General features: G+C 37.7%; 2 protein-coding genes across 6 annotated transcripts in view; both read left to right on the top strand.

Moving 5' to 3' along the window:
* Positions 1-6,921, top strand: part of LOC144195932 (LIM/homeobox protein Lhx2-like) — a 52,410-nt gene extending 45,489 nt beyond the window's left edge. For 4 of the 5 annotated variants that reach the window (XM_077715827.1, XM_077715826.1, XM_077715825.1 and 1 more), the window contains 4 exons: positions 465-667; positions 1,346-1,716; positions 3,667-3,872; positions 6,193-6,921. In XM_077715827.1, the coding sequence (XP_077571953.1) occupies positions 465-667; positions 1,346-1,716; positions 3,667-3,872; positions 6,193-6,483 (1,071 nt within the window). In that variant the 3' untranslated portion in view covers positions 6,484-6,921. The remainder of the gene's footprint in view (positions 1-464; positions 668-1,345; positions 1,717-3,666; positions 3,873-6,192) is intronic. The other variant, XM_077715828.1, reaches the window with a different exon arrangement.
* Positions 6,922-15,888: 8,967 nt separating this feature from the next.
* The window catches only part of LOC144195396 (adhesion G protein-coupled receptor D2-like), a 43,622-nt gene continuing 36,571 nt past the window's right edge, over positions 15,889-22,939 (top strand). The window contains exon 1 of the mRNA XM_077715007.1: positions 15,889-15,960. The gene's annotated coding sequence lies outside the window, so the exon portion shown is untranslated. The remainder of the gene's footprint in view (positions 15,961-22,939) is intronic.

Genomic DNA, 22,939 nt, shown 5'->3' with positions numbered 1-22,939 from the left:
TTGAAATGCTTGAAAGGTCTTTCAAGCTCCAATTTTAAAAAGAAAACAATAAAAAACTATAATCGGTGATATGTTTAAATAACAACCGTAAAAGCATATTTTTTTTCTTTCAGAACACATGGACAATTCACAACTTAAATGCAAATTATTTATAATGAGTATAAATATCATTGAATTTAACTGTGCATCCAAATTCTAAAAAACATTTTTTCAACATGTGTACTGTTTCAATATTAAATGATCTCGACAATAGAATGATTATATTCATCACAATACTAGTACATATCAACTCTAAGTATGTGAGTCTTTTGACAGCTCTAATGTTTAAAGTATTTAAGATCAGAGTTGGAATTTTTCAAGAAATCTCGAACGAAAATATGACCATGGTTGCCTTTTGTGGATTTTGCAAACCCTTGACTGTATGCTGACCGTGTCCTCGTGTCTTTTCCCCCGTGTGACTGCAGGCCATGCCGTGCATAACAACCGAGCGCGTGGCCTTGTGCGCAGGCTGCGGGAGAAAGATCGCCGACCGCTACTACCTGCTGGCCGTGGACAAGCAGTGGCATATGCGCTGTCTCAAGTGCTGTGAGTGCAAACTCAACCTGGAGTCTGAACTCACCTGCTTCAGCAAGGATGGCAGCATCTACTGCAAGGAGGACTATTACAGGTAGGATGCCCACCGAAGCTCCATACACTCACAAAAGATGCACTTAATCTGGACTGAAGAAAGAAAATTCATACTGTTGTGGACCATCCAGTCTTATGTTAGAGAGAATACATTGTGAAAAAAAAAAAATATATATATATATATATATATATATATATATATATATATATATATATATATATATATATATATATATATATATATATATATATATATATATATATATATATATATATATATATATATATATATATATATATATATATATATATATATATATATATATATATATATATATATATATATATATATATATATATATATATATATATATATATATATATATATATATATATATATATGAGTGTGTGAGTGTATGTGTATACTAATGTGATTAGCCAATTTGTACACAATAAATGGGACTAAAATTATTATTTTTAGGAAATGGGGAAAATATTTGCTCATAACAGACATATTTATGGACACAGCCAGTGTGCCTGTGTATTGTACATATGTATTTTTAATTGAGTGTTGATTTTTAGTAGAACGTATAGCGCAAGAAACTTTGGTCTGCGTCGATTGTATAGTTGCATAGAGTTGTGTTTAGAGCTGTGGGGGGGATGCCTCGAGTGTGTGAGTGTGTGTCCAGCCGCTGATGGGGTTATGTGTTGCCCGCAGAAGATTTTCGGTGCAGAGATGCGCAAGGTGCCATCTCGGTATTTCTGCCTCGGAGATGGTGATGCGAGCCCGGGACCTGGTCTACCACCTCAACTGCTTCACCTGCACGACTTGCAGCAAGATGCTGACCACCGGGGACCACTTTGGCATGAAGGACAATCTGGTGTACTGTCGGCTGCACTTTGAGACGCTCATCCAAGGGGACTATCAGACACATTTTAACCACGCAGATGTGGTGCTGAACAAAGGCCTGAGCCCGGCCAACACGCTCGGACTATCCTACTTTAACGGGGTAGGAACAGTGCAGAAAGGCCGGCCAAGGAAGAGGAAGAGCCCTGGACCTGGAGCAGAGCTGGCAGCTTATAATGCAGGTAAAATAAATAAATACAATAAAATAAAATAACATTCCTTGAGAAAACACGTTAATTCCATGTTTTAAAAAATATCTTTTTGTTTTATTATGTTATCATCATTATTTTTGTTATTATTTAACGAGTTTTAATTCATTGTTTTAATTATATTCGTGTGCAGATGCAGGGCAAAAGGAAATACTACGCTTATTCTAGTACAATTTGTATTGTTCATTGTCAACGTTGTTAAAATGTGTTTAAAAACCTTTTTATTGACGGTTCCCTGGATAGAACAGTCATCTGCCTTCAAAATGATCGAAAAAATATACATTCTTAGAAGAGTCATAATGGACCTCTTTCGCAGTTTTTTTCTATAAGAATGAAATGAATAACCACCAATAGAATCAGTCTACAGAATAAATGTCAGCGTGTGTAAAACAGTCCTCCAAAGTTCACGTGACAAAAACTTACACACACATACAAGCTTTAGTAACATGAAATTTTAATGGTGAAGCAAAGTCTAAATCCACTTCTGCACAATGGAAAATCTTCTTTAGTTTGTTAAAGCGTTAACCTGTCGTCTTTGGTATTATAAATGGAACTTTTTTTGATGTTCCGCCAGTTTTCACCCTTTCCACTTGTCTGGCTCTATCGACATCTGCAGACCCCCTACCTCCCTTATGCACCCCCCCCCCCCACACACACACACACACATACACCCACACTCACACACTCACTCACACACTCACACACACTCACAGGCAGACACACACACACACACACACACACACACACACACACACACACACACACACACTCACACTCACACACATTACTGAAGACCCTGGTGCATTGGGAAGGGGCCAAACTCCCAGAAAGATCATTGTGTGTGTGTGTGTGTTGTGTTCACTGGACAAGAGAACAAGTTCACCGTTTTTTTTCTTTTTGCTTAGGGCTTTAAAGTTTTTACCTTTTTTGTTTAAAACAGAACCTAAAATAACACATATATTTATGTAAACATGTATACCATTACTGAATAAGTAGTCATGATTCCTCATACTGTAATTGAGATTCTGATTGAATACTTAGATTTAAATCAGACCCACAAAAGGTAGGGAAAAACTCAAGCATATGCTGGAAAGAAACTACTATACAATAGGAGGACAGTAAAGATGCAGCGCGCCCTCTTCTGTTTTCAACCAGAAATCGCAGCCAACTTCACCTGTGGAGCATATTTTGGGACAGAGCAATGTGTATGGATGAAATTCTTCACTGTAGACGAGGCTCACGGTGGCAGGACAAAGACAGCACATTCACAGATTGTGTCTTGGTCAAAAAAAATATTGCAGCATATGCTATTTCTCGAAAGCAGCATTTGTTCTGTGTGCTTTGTATGCAGTAATTAAGAGAAGTGTTATTCTGATGCCTATCACTCACTTGATATTCAATATTTGCAGCATTGTGATATTGAACGCGAACTGTTATGAACGCAGCAACACTTTTGCCATTGCCAAGAGATTTGCAGACTAGGATAAGTACACACACATACGTGTGTGTACGTACTAAAAAGCCTGGCAAGCACCTCTTCCTGGTAAAGACAGATATCAGCAAGGTTGACAAGGGAGCCTATAACAAACGTTATCGTCACTGTCGAGTTTGATCTGATTGTTTTTATTCTTTAAATAACAGTCATTTAATGGCAATTCCTTGAAATGGGGAAATTACAGGGTTGTTCCGGCTCACATTTACATGAAGATTGATTGATGTGCCCAGCTCAAGAGGATAATTGATAAATAAATACTCAAAACACTCATTGATGGAAATAAGAGTGTTGTTGCTGTAGTTGCAATTAAACCGAAAATGTAATGTGAAAGGAATCGAAAAATAAACTCTAAATGATGATGATTAATGATCAGATGACTGTTGCCGCTGTGTAATCATATCTTCCTCTTGTTCCCTGCTGGCCCGTAGCACTGAGTTGCAATGAGAATGACAGCGAGTCCATGGACAGGGACTCCCAATATAGCAGCAGTCAGAAGACTAAGCGAATGAGGACGTCCTTCAAGCACCACCAGCTGAGAACCATGAAGTCCTACTTTGCCATCAACCACAACCCAGACGCCAAGGACCTCAAACAGCTTGCTCAGAAGACAGGCCTCACCAAGCGGGTTTTACAGGTAAACACACATTCTCAATTAATTCACAGAAATAGAAAACCAATCTGCTTGGCTTTATATAACAACATCAGATGTCAAATCTCCTTCCAATGAATAATTCTTGCTGTTCACTTATTAATACCAAAAGTGACTAGAGATTAATAGAAATAAGATGGTGTCAAAAGGTCGAATCTTACAAATTGCTGATGTCTATGCATTCTAGTCGAATATTAAAATTAGGTATTTTTTAAGTTTTGTTTATAATTTAAAACCTATGAATTCCATGTTCTTCGTAATTACTCTCAAATTTTAACCACACGTGTTGACTTCAATGACTTCTTAATGGTTCTATTTCATCTAAATCCATTGTGGGATTATGTAAAAGAAATATTAGAATCATGCATCAATTAAAACAATTTTGGATTTAATTGTATAACACAGAAGTGGGTGGAATAAGTGCTTTGTATTCATAATCTTTTGGGAGAAACGGCACTCTGAAATATTTATGTTTTGCATCTCCTCTTAATAATAATAATAATAACTTAAAATGAAGTGAGACTGCAGTATAAATTAGAATTTATCTGAAAGGGAAATCATGAAATATATCAAGGGAATAAGTGATGTGATGAGAAAAGAGGGATGAAAAACAAAAGCTGTTTAATGTAACAGAAGAGAGAGATTACAACAGAATTCCACAGACGAGAAGGAAAATCATCACGGGGACGAGACAATTTGACAATCCAACCGACTGTTTTAATTAACGCTTGGCGAAGACAAAGCAGTCGTTTTGCTTTGATGCTTTCCAGTTTTCACGCCTGCTATTCCAGCTGATGTGTTGCTCCCCCTGCTCGTTTCCCACGGCTGCATACATGATTCCATCACATGCACTCAGCGGCGCGCAGGCTGATGCCTCCCCAAGTAGACTTTGGAATATAGGAACAGGCGGAATTTACTTTCAGGAAAAGAATAAAATGTAGGAAAGATCTCTTCCTTTTATTTATGGAAAAGACCGGCATTATTTCGCTTAGCAGGCAATGTCCATAATAAAGGTGGCCTGATTACAGTTTCACCAACAAATGATTATGAACACAATAATCAGTCAAATAATAAACAATATACCTAGTTTTTGTTAAATTTGTTCAGTAAAATTAGTGAATATGTTGGTTGTTTTAAATTTAAACTGACCATAGTGGCTGTGTATGATTAAATGACATTGAGATCCACTTGTTTATCACAAGTTATAATTGCTGTCTTTAATCAAGTCAACACTCTTCATATATTTTTTTAAATTTTTTATTTAGTGTATCAAAATGGGCAACAGAGTCGTGTTAGTGAATTAAAATTTCAAAGAACTGCACAACAGAGAATCGCCAGAGGTGTCAAAACGGATTTCCGCTTGATGCAGACAAACCTTTATTTGACAGTTTCATATTTGGATGAAGCAAACCCACTGTGTATACTTAAAGAGATTTTAAGCCATCCATTCTTTGTTATTAAAGGGTATACATTTGTTTTTGAGAAACAGTTACAAAGACTATTTTTCTGACAATCGGATGACTTGGAAAATTTGTGCAATGACATGTTCTTTTCTCTTTGAAGAGATTTGAATTATTTTGCTTAGTGACTAGGTTGATGAGTAATCAAAATTCGAACATGCAATAATGGGTTAGCATTTTTGAAAAGAATGTCATTTTCATACTTAATTAAACAACCCATTTGCTTTACAACCTTTATTATAGAGACTTCATTCATTAGTTTCTCCATTTCAAAAGTATGAATGTATTTTATCTTAATTGTATTCGTTTGAAAGAAAGCTACACCAGATAAAAAGGCTAAATCACTATTTTTTATTCACTACTTGCAGTTATCAAGGTTATTTTTTGATTCATCAAACCTGGTTTCTACTTGTGCTGAACATTAATTATATTTGCTGTACAAAAAGATTCAAAATCAAAACACGCAAACAAATATATGTATTTTTTCCTCTCTCACCACTGATAGGCTGTTTTTTTTAGACTATAGTTTTTTGAAAAGCTGTTATGTTAACAGACGCCTATTTAGTCTGTTGATACTTTAGCGTATGTTTGGTTTTGGTTTCTGATCAGAAAAACAAAATTGCGACTTATACTCCAGTGCGACTTATATAATGATTTTTCCTCTTTATTGTTTATTCCTTGGCTGGTGAGACCTATAGTCAGAAAAATAAGGTATATAGAAAGTATTAGTAGTATTATGACAATATTGACAACAATCTATGTTAGAACAGTTAACATATACATCCTATACATTGGGCTGTTCATCAAATTATTTTATTGAACAATATCATATTATTTCTTGGCAGGTGTGGTTCCAAAATGCTCGGGCCAAATTCAGAAGGAATCTTTTGAGACAAGAAAGCACTGGTGGAGACAAGACGTCCGACGGATCCACACTGCAGGGTGGCACGCCGTCAGGGCCAGCCTCTGAAATATCAAATGCCTCCATGAGCCCTTCCAGCACCCCCACCACCCTCACAGACTTGACTAACCCTACAATGCCCACAGTCACCTCTGTGCTCACCTCAGTCGGGGGCGGCATGGATGTCCATGAGTGTAGGAGCCCATCACAGACCACACTGACTAGCCTTTTCTGATGGACAGTTGTTTGACCACAAGCACACTCCCTCCGCTACGCCCTGCTGAATCTTAAAACAAACTTGACTCCTTTGAACATTAAGAGTAGAAAAATGAAAGAAAAAGAAACACACACACACAAAGAAGAAAAAGGTTCCATTTTTTATCTGAGCCTATTGGATACTTGGCATAATGAAGAAGTCAAGCCTCACAGATGGAACGGTTGTTGTTATTTAGATGTTGTTGTCTTGTTAAGAACTGAAAAGACTTGATTTGCATTTTTCAATGTTTACAGAAAGTGACGAAGGGGAGTAAAAACTGCTTAATTTTTGGAATACATTTTTTCCAACACAGTATTTATGTTGTTGTAAAAGAGTCATTGTTAGATGGATTGTAATTTTTGTTTTCTTTGGGAAAATCTGAGATTAAACACAGGTTACAGTACCCTCTCACTGCAATATGCCTATAGTCTATTTTCTCTAACGGAAGCACAAAATCTCACATGACTGATTCGTGTCAGGAGAGAAAATGGCCTCTGCGGTTTATGTGTAATGTGTGCTTGGGCGCATTTCCAACATATACCTGTGCTTGTTTTCCATTATTAGTTACAGAAATACACATCATGGAAAATTGACTAACCTAGTATTCTTTCTACTTTTCTGACATTAGAGCTTTCACTAAATCCCAAAGTTGCCCTCATGTGCATATATGTAGCAAAACTAGTTTTCAACCAAATATTGACAACGGACCCATCTCAGAGATTTCAGCGTCAATAAAATAAAATGCTATTAATTGTGAATACAAACACTATCCGAACAGTCTTGAGTGATGGACATTTCCAATACGAGACAGAGTTAGAATAAACCCAAAAAAGGAATATTTAGCGGTTGAAGCATTGGAGTTTTGATGATATCAAGTCCAAAATTTATTTTTGATCCTCTTTTACGGTCCATGAAAGTTAGGGTATCTATACAAACAAAACATGCATCTGTAAGATTTGTTTTCACATTGAAGGGGTCAACTGTATGCAGATTTCCTCAAACAGTCTGTGGGGCAAAGCCTGTTTTGGTTTGTATTACGTATATGACTGAATAAAATGTGAACAGACTTCAAATCAAATGCAGAGCACGTTTAACTTACCAACTAAAATGGGGACTCAAGTTTACAGTCATCTACGTACGTCTGTGATTGCAGCAACTTGCCATTAAAAAACACAAATTTTATCTTGCAAGTTCCTATCAGCAGCTGGTTCTGCCATGTTTCTGCTACCAGGCATAGCTTGACTTAGAGAACGGTTAGCACTCCTGCAATCTCAGACAGAATCATTAAATGACAAATGCATTAGCCGGATGTACCCACAGACATAAAAAGGAGTTTGCTGAAGGTTTTAATAGAGAGGATCCGGAAGGATAGGCATTATAAAAAAAGGGTTCTGTATAATTTATTAAAAAGGAATTTCGCACATATGCCCAATGGTAAAATGTATAAGAATAGAGGCTTTTCAGACATTACATTTTATAATATCGCCATGTTTTAAGTTGTGGAATACATTCCGGTGCAATGACATAGATTGATGATTATCCTTGTTGTTTCATTCATTTAACAATATCGCACAGGTTGGAATCTAGCAAATTAAGGAACTAAGGTAAGATTGCATGCATTTCCTAGAGAGAGCTGGTTTTCAAAAGATCATAGATCATCATTGATTTTGAAATCAATCAAAAGATTTTTTTCAATCTTTCTGATTCACCATCTTGCAGAAGAGTTTATCAAAATTTGCTTCCGGAATCCTTCTTTGTTGAAGGCGACTCGGATCTGACTTTCTTCGTCAAATCATTTAAACCTTATGTAAATGTAGGCCACCTCAATGCTTCCAAAGAGGCTACAGTAGATGTTCACATTAGTATTTAATATGAAGAACTTCTATGAGTTCACCATTCCAGTCCTCCTACATGAAGACCATTGTTGGAGTAACATGATGGTTCAGTAAGGAAATGTCTGGAACTTCAGACATAGTATGCCCGATGAGGGACGGATCAGACGACCAAATTATCCTTGGATCATCTCAGAAACTTGTGCCATTTAATGGAGACGGGTGGGGGTGAAAAGGGTGAGGAACTTGAATGTAATATGTAATGAAAACGAGCTGGCTTCCGATTACTGTTCCCTTGGTCATTATATGGCCATTTAGGCCAGCTTTAGCATCTCGCCTTTCACCCGTAGGGCCTCTTCATCTCTGGGCTACAAACTAATTAGCATGAGGAGGCTTAGCTAACACAGTGATGCCTCTCTCTCTGATCACATTCACTCAATGGCCGAGGAAGCATGGAGAGATGAAATTAGAGTGATTAATTAGGCTTTGACATACCGCCAAAGGTTCTCAATTTAACGCTGTCACATCAATAAAAAAGGCATCTCCTTAGCAGCATGCCGAGTGACCTAAAGGAGATTGACGTGGGGGTATTACCAACAATTAAGACCAATTAGTGGGAGTAACTAGCATTGAAAAGACATACATAAATACATGACGGATTTGTTGATGTGTCTTCATTCAGGAACATTTATCGGAAGACACTTGGCTTGTTATAGATGTAAAGAAAAGGGTCGCCATTAATTGGCGTTTATGTTAAGATGTGTGCAATGTTTTCCTGGCCAGAAAAGATGTCAACATAAGAAATTTGATCACATTTTTTATTTTCTTCACACACACAACTGTATAAATTGTGCTTTGTTAATGTTTGTGCATTTATTCTTTTGCTCTAGGTCCTATCTTCATGGAGTTCTTGGGGGTGAATGAGCAAAGGAGGTGGGCTGGATTCTCAACTGATTGGCAGTCAATCAAAGGGACAAACAACCATCCACAATTTCCATTTTAGGGAAAAGGTATGAAAAGGTAAATCTGTTTTCCTGGAGAAAATCTACATGAAGGATTAGAAAATGAAGCAATCGATTTTCTAATCCTACATGTCCTCTCATTTAAAATACCCCCAGCACAAAACTTACATTTTCCCAATCCTCATCTTTTCTCACCTTGACAGACAAGGAAGAGAGCTCATTTAATCCAATGCAGCTATCCCCATGTCTGCTGGAAAGATCGCCTTGAGCAACCCGAGAAGAAACACAGCTTTATTATCCTGCTCTCCAAGCGACAAATCCTCTCTGAATGGAGCAGAATGTAAAAGTTTTCCAGGACCAGGCCTTTTTCTCTTGGTCTATGGCACAACGTAGTGCTGTCAGGACAGAATGTGAGCTGCACAGCTGTGCGAAGCAAGTTTGAGGATGTGAACTTTGCATGGCAGCTCACAGACTGGATGTGGGAACTCGCCAGGTTCTCCCCCTGGATGTCAGTGGGAATGCAGCACAGACAGCTGTCAGCAGAGAGGTGGCATTTCCTGGTCTGACACTGACAGAGGCTGTCTGCAGGCAGCAGGAGAACAGCCAGACTGACACCCTGTTTTCTCAACCATGACATCTGAGCCCAGGATAGGTGTCACTGGCATTTTGATTCACCTGGTAATGTGAAAACTTGCCTGAGACACTTAGTGAGGAAGTGTAACATAACCTGTGTAATTGAAGACCTCTAGCATGTGGGCAACCACCTGGTCATGTGACCAACTATGACACATGCAAAGAAAACAGTAAGCGAACATTTTTTCCTCACATCCACCCACAAGTTGTGTTAAAGTATTGCATTGACAAGTAACTAAATGTTCATTTAAAAAGAAAAAAACATGAAGATGATTCATGACTGTATGACCATTATTGGTACACATTAGGTTCAAATACATGTGAAATATCGTACAAAATTTCAAATCTTTGATTTATTAAAAATAGGATATTGTTTAATGAATGTCAGCAAATGTTATAGCTTTCTTGGACGAGCTCAGCTCTTCTGGACATGTGTTTCAACTAACAAGCAAGCTAGTTGAGTGAAATTGGAGATGTTAACATTTGCAATGGAAGAAGCTCTATTTTTAAACACAGCATATCAGTGTTTTGTCAATGTAGCAGTTCCTTGCCATACATCTATATGTGGAGGAGAATACAATAACTTGACAACATTAAAAAATATGTCAGATTGACATTAGATTTGGATGCATTGCGAAAATCCTCATTATATTGTACCTTAAACTGGTTTTACAAAACGTATTTAGTCCATTCGAAAGAAGAGCACCACACGCACAACCGTTAAAGACTATCGACAGTCCATCTGACAAAAATACTATTTTTCCTCTTCATTATTTGGGTCTCCAGGATAGGGTGTAACACAGATTCTGCAGCACAGATGCAAAAAAAGAACGAAAAAAAACTGTGAAATCACATTTCCAAGGCACAGATGCAAAGCATGCACAAAATCATCAACATATGTCGAAAGGGTCTCATTATAAATAAAGTTAGTCATGGAGCCAGGGAGCAGTGGCACATGATTGGAGGGAAAGTGCGCATAAGAAAGGTTACAAGCAGCCAGTGGGCCATTTATCTTGTTTGGATACAAACTACTTGATTCCCCAAATGAGTGGTGAGGAATCCTATGACACCAGAGCTTAATCACAGCCTCTTCACCATTATAAATCAGTTGAACTACTGACACCTGAACTTTATTCTGTGCAAAATGTAAAGGCCACAGGCAAAGGATCCCGTTATTAGCGCTACGCTGATCCATTGTGTTTGTACATTCAGGTCAGAAAGCAGGCCATGTGATACAAGCCACATGAATCACCTAAGCAGTTGTGAGTGCAGAGACAATAATATGACATATACCATATACATATAGGACAAATATCAAGATGTCTTTTCCCCTTCCAAGCTTAACTTTACAAGCGAACAATTTATTTATTCATCAATTTATGAAACGCAACTTCTGTTGGAATATACATGCATCCTTTTAAGATTAAAATTCTATTGTGCAAATGCTATCGCACTCTTACTTTTCTGAAAGCAAAATAATTTTAACAATATCTTAATTGCTTTCTATTCTTTGTGCTTTATTTAGCGTGTCCCAACGATTAGGATAGTGTTTTGGAAAGCTTACACATTTCAGTGAGAGTGAACAAAGAATGATTGACAGTCCTAGGATTCTTTTATCCATCAGCATTATTCCCACCTGGTCAGAAGAAGGTGAACATGTTTTTCAGAGCCTTCTTTGAGGCATAACATACTCCAGACATCTATTGTTAAAGAGTTTTTGAATACACAAAAGCAATGAATCAGTTAGTGTGAGGTTAACACAAACAATCACTAGGAGTCTGTCATACTGTAATCCCTGCAAAATGGATTTATTTCTCGTTACGTTCGGAAGTAATGTACATGTGAACACTATTGTGCAAAAGTTTAATTCGGTGAATTTTTCAGTGCCGAGATTCTGCTGTGCTTCTAATAGATTTGTGTCACAAAGAGCATCGCGCTACTTGTCTTGATGTTTCAATGGTTTGGTCAGTGAGTGGAAGCATTCTGAAAGCAGCCGAGGCAAGCTCAGTTGAAAAGCCTTGTTCCCAACTTGTCCTGCCTTTATGAGGTTCCAACAATAGGCAGACCTCCCAGCAAAGCAGCTGGACTCAGCTCTCCATACCACCAAGTTCATTCATGCATTGTAAAATGTATCGTCATCGTACCCTTGTAACCTTTGTTTTTAAGATGAACATGATAAACAGTGCTAACAGGTTTTGATGGCGTCCCGTAAGTTGAATAGGGATGTAGATACAGAAAAAATGTTGTTACTGCACTCAAAACGATGTGTTTGTAATGAACAGAAAAAAAACGGAACATGTATAAATTGAAAAAAAACTTTCAGTATGAAGACACTTTACAAAACGTGAACTTCGATGTAAAAATGTATTCCGCAAACACATTTTACAGTGTAACCATCCAATTCCCGTACTTGAGAACAGTTGTCGGTGATTCAGCTGTCACTCATGTGCGGCCAAAAGCTTGGTGAAAGGCTCGCTGCTGGCTGAGTGGGGAGCGTCACTGAGGCCCAGGCGGGCGGGAAAGAAAAGCCTTTGTTCAGGGCTTCCCTCTCCACTAGGCATGGTTTCTGCCTCTCTGGAAATGGGGCCACAGTAAACAAACAATACATCCTGATGAATGGATAATGATTCACATGTTTACTGAGTGGGATCTTTGCGCCGCATTCTTGCTTCACTCAACGAAAGAATATAGTGTACAAACAAACAGATGCTTCAATTCGTCAATCATTTATTTTTTTCTGAAAGAGGAACACAATCATTATAGTTCTGTAAAGGCTTAGGTTCTATTATTTCTCTTTTATGAGTACTACAAATAACTATAGCCACCTTGGGAATACAGTAATTTTACTACCTTGCATCACCTTGAGGTCAGACATCATTGATGGACACCAGTACTCACCCATTTTTGGGTGAGAATATGAAACCTTTTGATTTACCGAGCGTGTCAAATATCATGGAGACAATATAGGCGTTGATAGAGTGCACTAAATTTGATTTGACTATGACATGCTGGAGTAAAAATGATTGTCTCTTCCTATTATCAAGTATTTTGGGATTCTATGAGCCTTCACCGTGCCGGAAGAGAGATTTTGAACAAAAGGCTGCACCCAAATCCCTCTCCTTAAATGACAAGGACCTCTATCTGACATTCCCATGCCAGAGAAGCTTTGGGATCTTGGGGCAGCCCATCAAAGTCACTTGACTCAGGAGAGCCTTTCTCACAGTAGTTGGGGGCAATATCCTCTCTGGAGCCATTGAGTAGAAGCACCACACAGGGTACTTGTTCTAGTTTTGAAGCACCATGTCGGCTCGTTAAATTCTGGCCTCCCCATGATTCTTCTCATTCAATGACTGGAAACGTGTTCAGTGAAAAAAGGTGTCTCTGTTGCTATTATAATAAAGATCATTTGTTCTTTAATGCAAATTCAAAAAAAGGAAAATGAGAAGATGTTTACAACAAACATTGCCAGACTTTTCTTAACAACCCGGGCCTTCAATACTATAATTATGTATATTAAGTAGATTTGATTTCTGTACTGTACAGTTAATGTAAAACATATTCTGTTTGTAAATAAATATTGTTTCCAAGAATCGGCTTATTTATTGTATTTTATTTTTTTGGCGGGGCAAGTTCTGAACACGATAAAACAAAGTGCCATTTTGAAACACACTTATTTTACAAATATCAAACAGTACTTTGTTTTCAGATTTGTGTCATGTCTTTTGGGTATCGTTGCTTTTTTTCCGGATTTCCCTGATGTCTGATACTGCTATCTCAAAGTTGCAGATTATGCAAACAAATTAAACTTTTTTTTCTTTGAGATGTCTTTCAAGAACAAAAGAATCTCCAAAAGATACTGCAATGAATAGAGCTTTGTTATCATAATCTAAACATAATCAATCAACAACAAAAATATCACTTTACCCATGAGACAAATGATCTGCAATAAGATGAAATGATGAATAAATTAATGTAAGGTGAAAGTTATGTCGTTATTTATTGTCCAGGGTTTGTTTCATAATACTTTGCAAACCCAACATAAGCCGGCGGGCTAGGAGATGTGTGGGTATATTATTCACGTGAAAACACGGTATCACAGAAACAATTTAATCTACCTGAGATCCTCCCAAAGGGTATGAATTATGAAGGCTTTTATGGCGCCCCATATAGCTGTGTTTATTCTCAATTTATGGCTGACAGTATTGTGAGCAGAAAAGCCACTTTGAAACCCTTAAAAAAAACCCGTTTTTTATTGTGCCACCTCCACTGCACAGTTACAGTCGACACACAAATGACTCCCCGCGGACCAGCTTCCACAGCCATCCATACATTCATAATTTCTCGGGCATATTTCTTTTTGGAAAGAGTCAGCCTCAAAGGAGGAACATGTTTGTAAAAATGTGATGAATTACCCTCATAAAAAGTAGCATTTTCCCCCCACTGAAGACAGAGGCTGATATGCCCATTGTCAAATTATGAGTATACCTGGCATAGGCATTTATGTTCTCAATGCAAGAATGATAACAAAGCTCCATAATATGATTTAAAATTAAATGTATATAGTGAGATATATATGTGATATCGCAGAAAATATAAAACTACATTGTTGCTTCTCCTACTGAACACACTGCTGCCTTGAAAAATGAAATTAATTTGTTTGTAAAGCACAATCCTTTGTACCATTATAAATATTTTCCTATTGAAATGAGCATAAACGCCATATTTCTATTCCTGAGCAAGTTTCACCTATGTTCTCATTCAGAACTGACCCATACCTGGGAATAATTCAGAATGTTCTTACCCAAGGACAGAACAACAGTGGAGAGGCAGTATTCAGACCTGTGACCCTTCAGTTAGTTGATGACCTGCTCTCTATCTCATACATACACTTTTCATTTTCATATTTAATAGGCATGACGCAGGATGCTCCGCCCACCCACTATCATCAAAAAACAAAACAACACAATGGCAGACCATGAATATATCCATTTTAATGTAGTCCAATCACATATTGCTATTGATTGATATAAAATCTATTGTGTTTTAAAACTCTCAATAAAATGCTGGATGTTGCTTAAAACTTTTGACATAATAAATTTATTTTTCATGTGTCCAAACCAGTCTATCTGTCTCTGCCCTACGGGAATGTTTTTTTCTTCACAATACACCTACTCTCATAGACGACCAGTTATCCTGGGGAATAAGAGCACAGAGACACACACTCTTTAGAAGAAAAAAATGTTTTCCTTTCTTTAATTTAAAAGGGTAGTTAGAAAGATCAAAGCTTTTTTTCTGAGTCAGTGTCCCTTCTGCTGGGGGAGTTGAAGGTTCTCAAAGTTGTTGGTGATGATCATGATTTTTAAGATTTTCTCAAAACTGGATGCAAAAGATATTAAGTATGCAGTTGTGCTTTATTCACTTTATGTGTAGATTATCAGCTATTCAGGCTCAATGTTAGGCTAGATTGTAAAAATCTTTTGCCATTGCATTTGGTCCAGGTTCAGTTCCAAAGACTGCTATATCTGTCAATTTCAAAGACTGCAAAATTAGTCTATTCCAAACATGTCTATCTGAGTTCATTCCAATATTTCACTGCACAAAGCGTCCCTGTGCATTTTCTGATTTGTCATCTATTATATTGTCTGTTTTCAATGCAAGCCATCCTACTTATTGTCTTGCACAGACTTTAACCAATGAGGTTTCTGCAAGCAAGCACCACCTGACTGCAATCAAGTGATTGCACTTGCAAGAATCAGATGGGTGAAAACGTTTTGTTTAGCTGGAATGAAATCCTGCACCCACTGTTACCCTCTGTGGCATTGTTTTGAGAATATTGTTCTATATGAACTTAATGGCCAATCTTTATTTTTTTTTTAAATCTGTAGTTCAACTTTACAAAACTCAATGTGAGGTTTCCTGTGAACAGAATGCATCTGATGATTGAGATCTACACAAAATAGAAGCCATGGATCTACCTACTCACTAATCTGAACACCCACTCTTCCATCCATCCACCATTTTGGTAAAGGGTAAGTTTATTTTTTTTTTTACATGAATGCTTTCTTTCCTCTGCTGACCATTTCACTCTGCTTTCCACCCTGTCAAATATGCATGTAAGAAAGTAAACAGCTATCGGTTATGAATTTTGTCTTTTTTTGCCGAATGCTATCTCTGAATGTTGAACCCTTTTACTCTAAAGGTCTGCATTGTCAGGCTATGGGCCTATTCCTTCATGCAACTGCCATATAGTTTAAAAAAAAAAAACAGCTCTGAATCAAGGTTGGTGACCTAGAAACAATAGGTTGTCCACTGGTCTTCTCACTAGTGGATAGAAATGAGCCAGAGAAAGAGACATTCTTGAGTGGATAGAGAGGCCTCGGCGGAAGATATGTGCATTGTTTTTCTTTTTTTTTTGGGATTCCCTTAGAGTATAGCAGTATAAATTTAATGCGGAGGTCTTGGGGAGTAAATATTGAATAAGTGCAGCTCAATGAAGCTGAAAATCAAACGTTCTTCCTCAGGAGCCGTTGGCCTCCAAACACTGCAGTAGTTTGTTGACCTCTGCATTAGCATTATTTTAACAAAGATGCAATGGGAGGTTTGTAGGGAGAACAGCAGATGGGTTGATGATGGGCACGTTGTGAACACTAACAGACAGGAGCAAAGTCAACATCGCAGAGGTCCTTCTACTCTGCTGCAAAGATTAGGAAGGGTTAGTAGTACTAGCCGCCATCAGGGCTGCCAAGGCCCCAGGCCATGATGAGAAGATTCACAGTAAACCTTGACTCTGTGCACTAAGCCCACACTCTGGATGGAATACTTGACCTGCAACAATTATTTGGCAGAGTTCTGGTTTTAGTTAGAATGCTTGGTCCACCTTTAACCCTGTGCACATAGCTTTCAACATTGGATACCAGTCTTAAAGAAACTATGCTCAAAGTGCATGCTTTTCCCACTCATTTCTGTCATCATCAATTAATGACCACCATGCCAAGTATGTCCTCAAGGCAAGTTATGTCAAGTGATAACATTCATTTTGCGAGCTGTTACTTTTCTGTTGTGTGGTTGTTGTACAGTGCACGGATGCACATAGGAATGTCAGTCTGAGTTATTTTCATTATCATATAGCATAAACTGTCCAATGTGAAGATTTGCAAAATACCCAAAGAATGTGATTCTATTGAAAATAATGATATTTTTGCTAGCACAAATTTCATTCATTTTCAGTACCACTTATCCCTCCTACAATTTTAGCAGGTGGTAGGGCACACCCTGAATCGGTAGCCAGCCAATTGCAGGGTACAAGGAGAGGAAAAACTATTCATGGTCACATTTGTACCTAGAAGCAATTTAGAGTGTTCAACCAGCCTACCGTGCATGCTTCAGGGATGTGGGAGGAAACTGGAGTTCCCGGAGAAAACCCGCGCAAGCTTGGGAAAAGCAAACGCTGCACAACAAGGTCACAACTCACCAGGGATTGAACTCTCAATCTCAGAACTGTGAGGCAGAGGACTTAACTACTTTTTCACTGTTCCACCTCATATCCTCATCTACAACTTTTTCAAAAAATAATATCTGTAGAATGCCTCTTGGATTTGTTCAGTTTTATTCAAATTCAGTGATGCCATAACACTACACCAAGGTGGAAAAATTAAATCTTAACTCTACCCTGTAGACAATAAGAGGATTAGAGAGAGGAAGATCTGTAAAATAATAAATGAATTGCCTCAATGCATTGCCCCAGGTTACCAGACAAATCCGAATGCCTTATGGCAAAATAAGTTGGTGTACAATTAACAATTAATCAGAGAGCTATAACAATATTATGAAAACGAAATGAAATGTTAAACATATGAATTTAAACATACATTTTAAGTGCAAATATTTAATATGTTGCCATTATTAACTCCAAGCTACCTGGCCTCCCCCAATCCTTGAGCCTTACTTTCTCTTCCCTTAAGAAATATTCGCCAAACTTTTATTTGTACTGGTCATTTTGTTGACATCGTAGATGCTCTCTAAGGAGGTGATTTCTAGTACACTCTTCAACCTGCACAGCACGTTTCAAAAAAAATCTTTCATCCTTGCCTCACATTTCCAGAAGAAATCCTCCATTAATTATTTTTTGGGGGGGATTAGACATGCTTCTTTGATCATCTCCAAAATCCTCTTCAGCCATTAGTTTCTCAAGACCACAATTAAGGACCAAAGATTCTTGCTGCTAGCCATACAATCTACACCAAGCTTGACTTTGCATAGTTATGTTGCCAACTCAATGAATTCTGCCCTGGGCCTACAAAATAAGAAATGCTGGTCCTTACCAGACTTAAACTAGTACCAATGTCAGTTTTTTCTAAAGGTTTCAGATTCACAATACTTAACTTTCCAAAGACTTGGAAGTATGACAGCAGTTCAACGTTACTGGTTGAATCGTTAATTTCTGACATTTTACAGGCATTTTTTGATGTTTGGGACTCTTCAGTACACCTAATTTTTTTTTTAATATAACCTTTTTAAAGGATAACAACAAAGCAAGTCATTTTGGTTTAAATTGAGCCTCTGGAATTGCAATATGAAGAGTACTAGTACTAAGCTATAAATTTCATCAACATGAACGCTAGTCCTAAATCGATGTCACTCATTTCCCTCCTGCAGAGAGGCAGTCATGTTTTTATTAACCAGCAAAGGCTAGTTTCTTTAAACTTGATGCAAGGCTAGAACGACTGTTTAAAATTTCATGCTCAAGATTTATAGACTAAGGGCTTTTCTTTCATGTATTAATAAACCTACAGAAGATCTGATCTGAGAGATTATGGACTCAAATCAGCCTAAATGTGTATAAGACAGCTTGTGTTAAAATGATTTGGACCACTGCTTTTCATCTTAAATGATGCAGCAGTAGAGGAGGAGTCATTATAGTTGTTAGGCAATGTGGCCTTTTTCAATCAAACATCCCTCCTGGCTTCTGTTTTGAGGACTGACAATCATTTATACCTCAAAAGAAAGTAGGCTTGTTTATTCCCAACAAATTTGTTACACCAATATTTGCTGGCTTTTAAATGTAGCCAGTGATCTGTGCTGGACAGTGTTGTTAACTAGAGGGGATGACTCAATTACTGTCAAATAAAAAGAGTAGGAGTCATAATTGAAAGTGACACAAGCAAGCTGCATGCACATGCCTGTGAGGAACCTCCTGCGGTCAGATAACACTTCTGGTAGGCCGTTTTAGCTCTTCATCCATCCATCCATCAATCCATCCTCAAAACAATTCCCCAAGCTTGCACTACTGTCTCCTGATATTTGTATTTGGGAATGATTGACGCTTCACCCAAACCACTCTTAAGATACAGTTGTAAAACAACAAAAAGTCTAATTGAATCAATGTAGTAAAAATAAAAAATAAAAAACTTGATGAATGACTGCTTTCACTGAGACAGGTGACTGGTGTCTTTCTGGCAGCCGTTTGATGAGATGAGCCCAACATTGAGCTTGTGTAAGCCCAGTGACTGGCCTCACTCGCTATCCCATAAGCTGCTCAGGGTCTGCTGGAGGGATTCAGAGTCCCTCTTCAAACCTCTACCTTTAACTGAACTAGCAGCTTGAATACTAAATACTGAATAACCCTGTATCAGATAAACTGTGCTCTCTTTTTCATGCATATTTGATGCATTTCACAACTTTTTGATTTTATGCAAGTTTGGAATATGAATTTAACTTACTTTGTTTGCAAATTTATATCAGTACCAATGGGGACTTGTTTGAACGTGGTCATGGATGAGCCCAGTTGGTCATGAAAACAGCCGCAGTAAAATTATAAAGAGATGCAATCACTTTATGGGAGTTATTATTTTCTCTCTCAAAATGATGGAAACAGTCTCGGGAAAATGTGGCATTTGAACAAAAATGTATATTTATATTTACAATATACAAAGAATATAAAGATGCCTGTCAGCTAATTCATACTGTATGATTTGTATAATAAACCACCATCATTGTTCAAAAAGTTTCTTGAGACCATAAATACATTCAAAATTATAGCAAAAACATTGTTGTCAGAGGATATTCATTAAGAAATATGTAAATTTAATTTGTCATTACAGAAGTGTTTAAACAACCGATTTATTTTTTTTGTAAAACATGAACATCTTTAAAATTCTTGCTAATTCACCAGCAGAAGGATTGAATTGATTGCCTTTATTGTCATTGTACATTATAATATGATTTAAAGCTTCAACATGAAGTGCACACATAAATTATAAGTAATAAGCACAAATCAATATCTACCTTACATCTTTCCTCTGTAACGCAGGTTTATGCAGTTCTCTTTTCGATAATAAATCAGCTCTCAACCCCAATTGCACCTTTGTACACTTGTGGTTTTGCCGATGCAAAGCACAGCATATCTTTTGGCATGTTCAAACAGTAAGAAAATGCTGTATTCATAGTCTAAACAATAGCAGAGGAAATGGTGAGTTTGAGAAATGTTTATTCAGCAGGTAAAAGTAATGAGGAGCCTCCTCCAATGACGGAGACCACATTACTAACATGCCGTTAGTTAAAGGAGGCTCTCACTCAGGTTTAATGGGTTGCTTTGGCAAACATAAACAATATAATAATGAGCGAAGATCTGTATTTTCCACATGTTAAGTCAAACAAAAATACCTCTGGTAAGGAAAATTAGCAACTTCAGTCTTTAACCAAAATAGGTGCATGTATTCATAGCACTTTGCTTATGCACACACTTATTCTGAACCCTCTTTGCATATAATTATGCTAAAAAAAAGGATTCTTCGTTCAATTATTTAAGTTAAGTTTTTAAAAGAATGTAAAATGTATTTGAGTTGAGTTAATATCTTTTGAGGGTCAACATTATGCACTAGTGACTCCAATAAAACAATCATTTTTAGCTGTCCCAATACGTATATAAATATATATATATATATATTTCTTTTTCAAAAGGAGGCAATTGTAAAATCAATATTTCCCTCTGACAAATGCCTGAACCATAAAATTAATGTCATGAACATCAACTTGAGAATAAAAATGCATGTCATTGGTTTTGAAAATGAGTTTTTTTTAATTAATCTTTCACCTACTTTGGTGACATTGTCAAGTCAGTGAGCAATCATATTGAGATGTTACAAAAACACCCAGTGAGCTTGTTCTGGACACAGCGACATGCCGGACAACCGTTACTTTTAGTGAGGTTTGCCTAATCAGTGTTGATGGAGTGTGAGGAAGGATGCTAATCTGGGTCATTGCATATGTAAATGCACAGCTGGGATCTTCGCAGTGCCAAAACAAGTCAGCTAGGGTGTCTGTGTGTCACCCAACATTAGCTCCAACACGGCGGGTGGAAAGGGGCGATCAACACACTCAATAGTGTGCTGTAGGGGATTTGCGCAATCACCACTGGTGTCAATATCAAGCCTCCCATCAGCCTCACTTAGCGTTTTTAAAGCCATACTTGAAATGATATTTGTGTTGGCCCAAGGTCCTAGTCTGGTGCCCTAGCGTTTTGTGTAGTAGTTACAGGACTTGAAGGTGTGGGGGTCTAACTTCAGTACAAAAGTACAATTTGAACCCTGATTGGCCAGTAACAAGTCTAATTTTGTAACTTGAACTCTTAACATTCATGCTGACCATCAAGCTATTCTCTCCATTTCATAAATCCCATACTGTCTCATGGGGAGAGTTTGGTGATGATCAGAGCCCGTGTTGCCCTTTATTTTGGATCACACATTAGTTTGTAACAGACTAGTGTCAGAACAGCAATATGTCTGGCATCTGAACAAAGGCCAATGTCAATCAAACAGGCTATTCAACTGTCTCTGCAAGGTTTGTTTCTCCTTCATACTGGTTGCACTCTGCACAGGGTGAGCATGCTGGTGGTGTAGTTGTATCTTTGCTTGGGATCAACTCAATGGTAGTATGGTTGTGATTTGAATGGTTGTCTGTCTGTGTCCCATAGTTCAAATGATTATCCAACAGTTTCAGGCTGTAGTTTTCCTTTTGTCCAAAGTTAGCCGGGTACTTGAAGGTAACACCCACAGGCAGGGAGCCTGATGTGTAAGATCTAACCATACACTCACTGTACCCCAAATAAAATATACATGTGATACTTAAACCGTGTACTGCAGTCTAGAAAAGGGTTGTGGAACAAGTACAGAAAGAGTAGGGTTTCCAAATGTAAGCCTTATTATATACTGCAGTTGTCTAGCGCTGTTACAACTCAAACTCCATTTATATATGTAAGGTGTGATTCTAGGAGGTGTTTAGGAAATGTGAGTGGAGTTGAGGGTGAGAAAGTAGTGCAAGGGTTTTAACGGTCAGAATATGGCGAGTGGGAAGCTTTGGGGTGCTCCTGGTGTCTATCTGTACATCAACTGTCAAAGACAATTTTATTCACCTCCCACTATACACAACTTAGGTGGGGGGAAAGAACAGTATGATCCATAACCCTGTGTGAAAATCGATGTGGGCAGTCCAAACATTAAATCAATGCAATCAGTTGGCAAAGCCGAAGTGGGAACTGAAAGGATGCAGAGAATGGTGGGAGTTGCAGAGAGAAAGGAGATGGTTCAGAGGAGTTCACAGACGTAGCCCGCACTTGATGACATATGGATGATCCTCCTAAGCTAGGTTGCATGGAGGAGTTAAGATCATGGAAATGTGGGTGTGAAATTACTACTCGAGGTATTGGATGTGATAATGGAGCAGTACTGTGGAAAAGTCAATCCTAGTTTTATATAGTAACACAAAATCCAACCATTATTACATCAGACAGAATCTTGGCATCTCCAAAACCACTTTATGTAAATTATATATATTTTTCATCCATTATATTACTTTACATAATGAAAGAGCAGAACATTAGTCAGTAGATTATTAATTTGTGATGAAGAAATAACATACATGAGGGATTTAAGGACAGCCACTGCGGTCTTGGCTCAAGTCGAATTGCCAACGTTGCCACTTTACCCGACTCGGCTTGACTCAACATCACCT

Source organism: Stigmatopora nigra, chromosome 4, assembly GCF_051989575.1.
Source record: "Stigmatopora nigra isolate UIUO_SnigA chromosome 4, RoL_Snig_1.1, whole genome shotgun sequence".
NCBI lineage: Eukaryota > Metazoa > Chordata > Actinopteri > Syngnathiformes > Syngnathidae > Stigmatopora > Stigmatopora nigra.
This window is presented reverse-complemented; position numbering and strand designations above follow the sequence as displayed.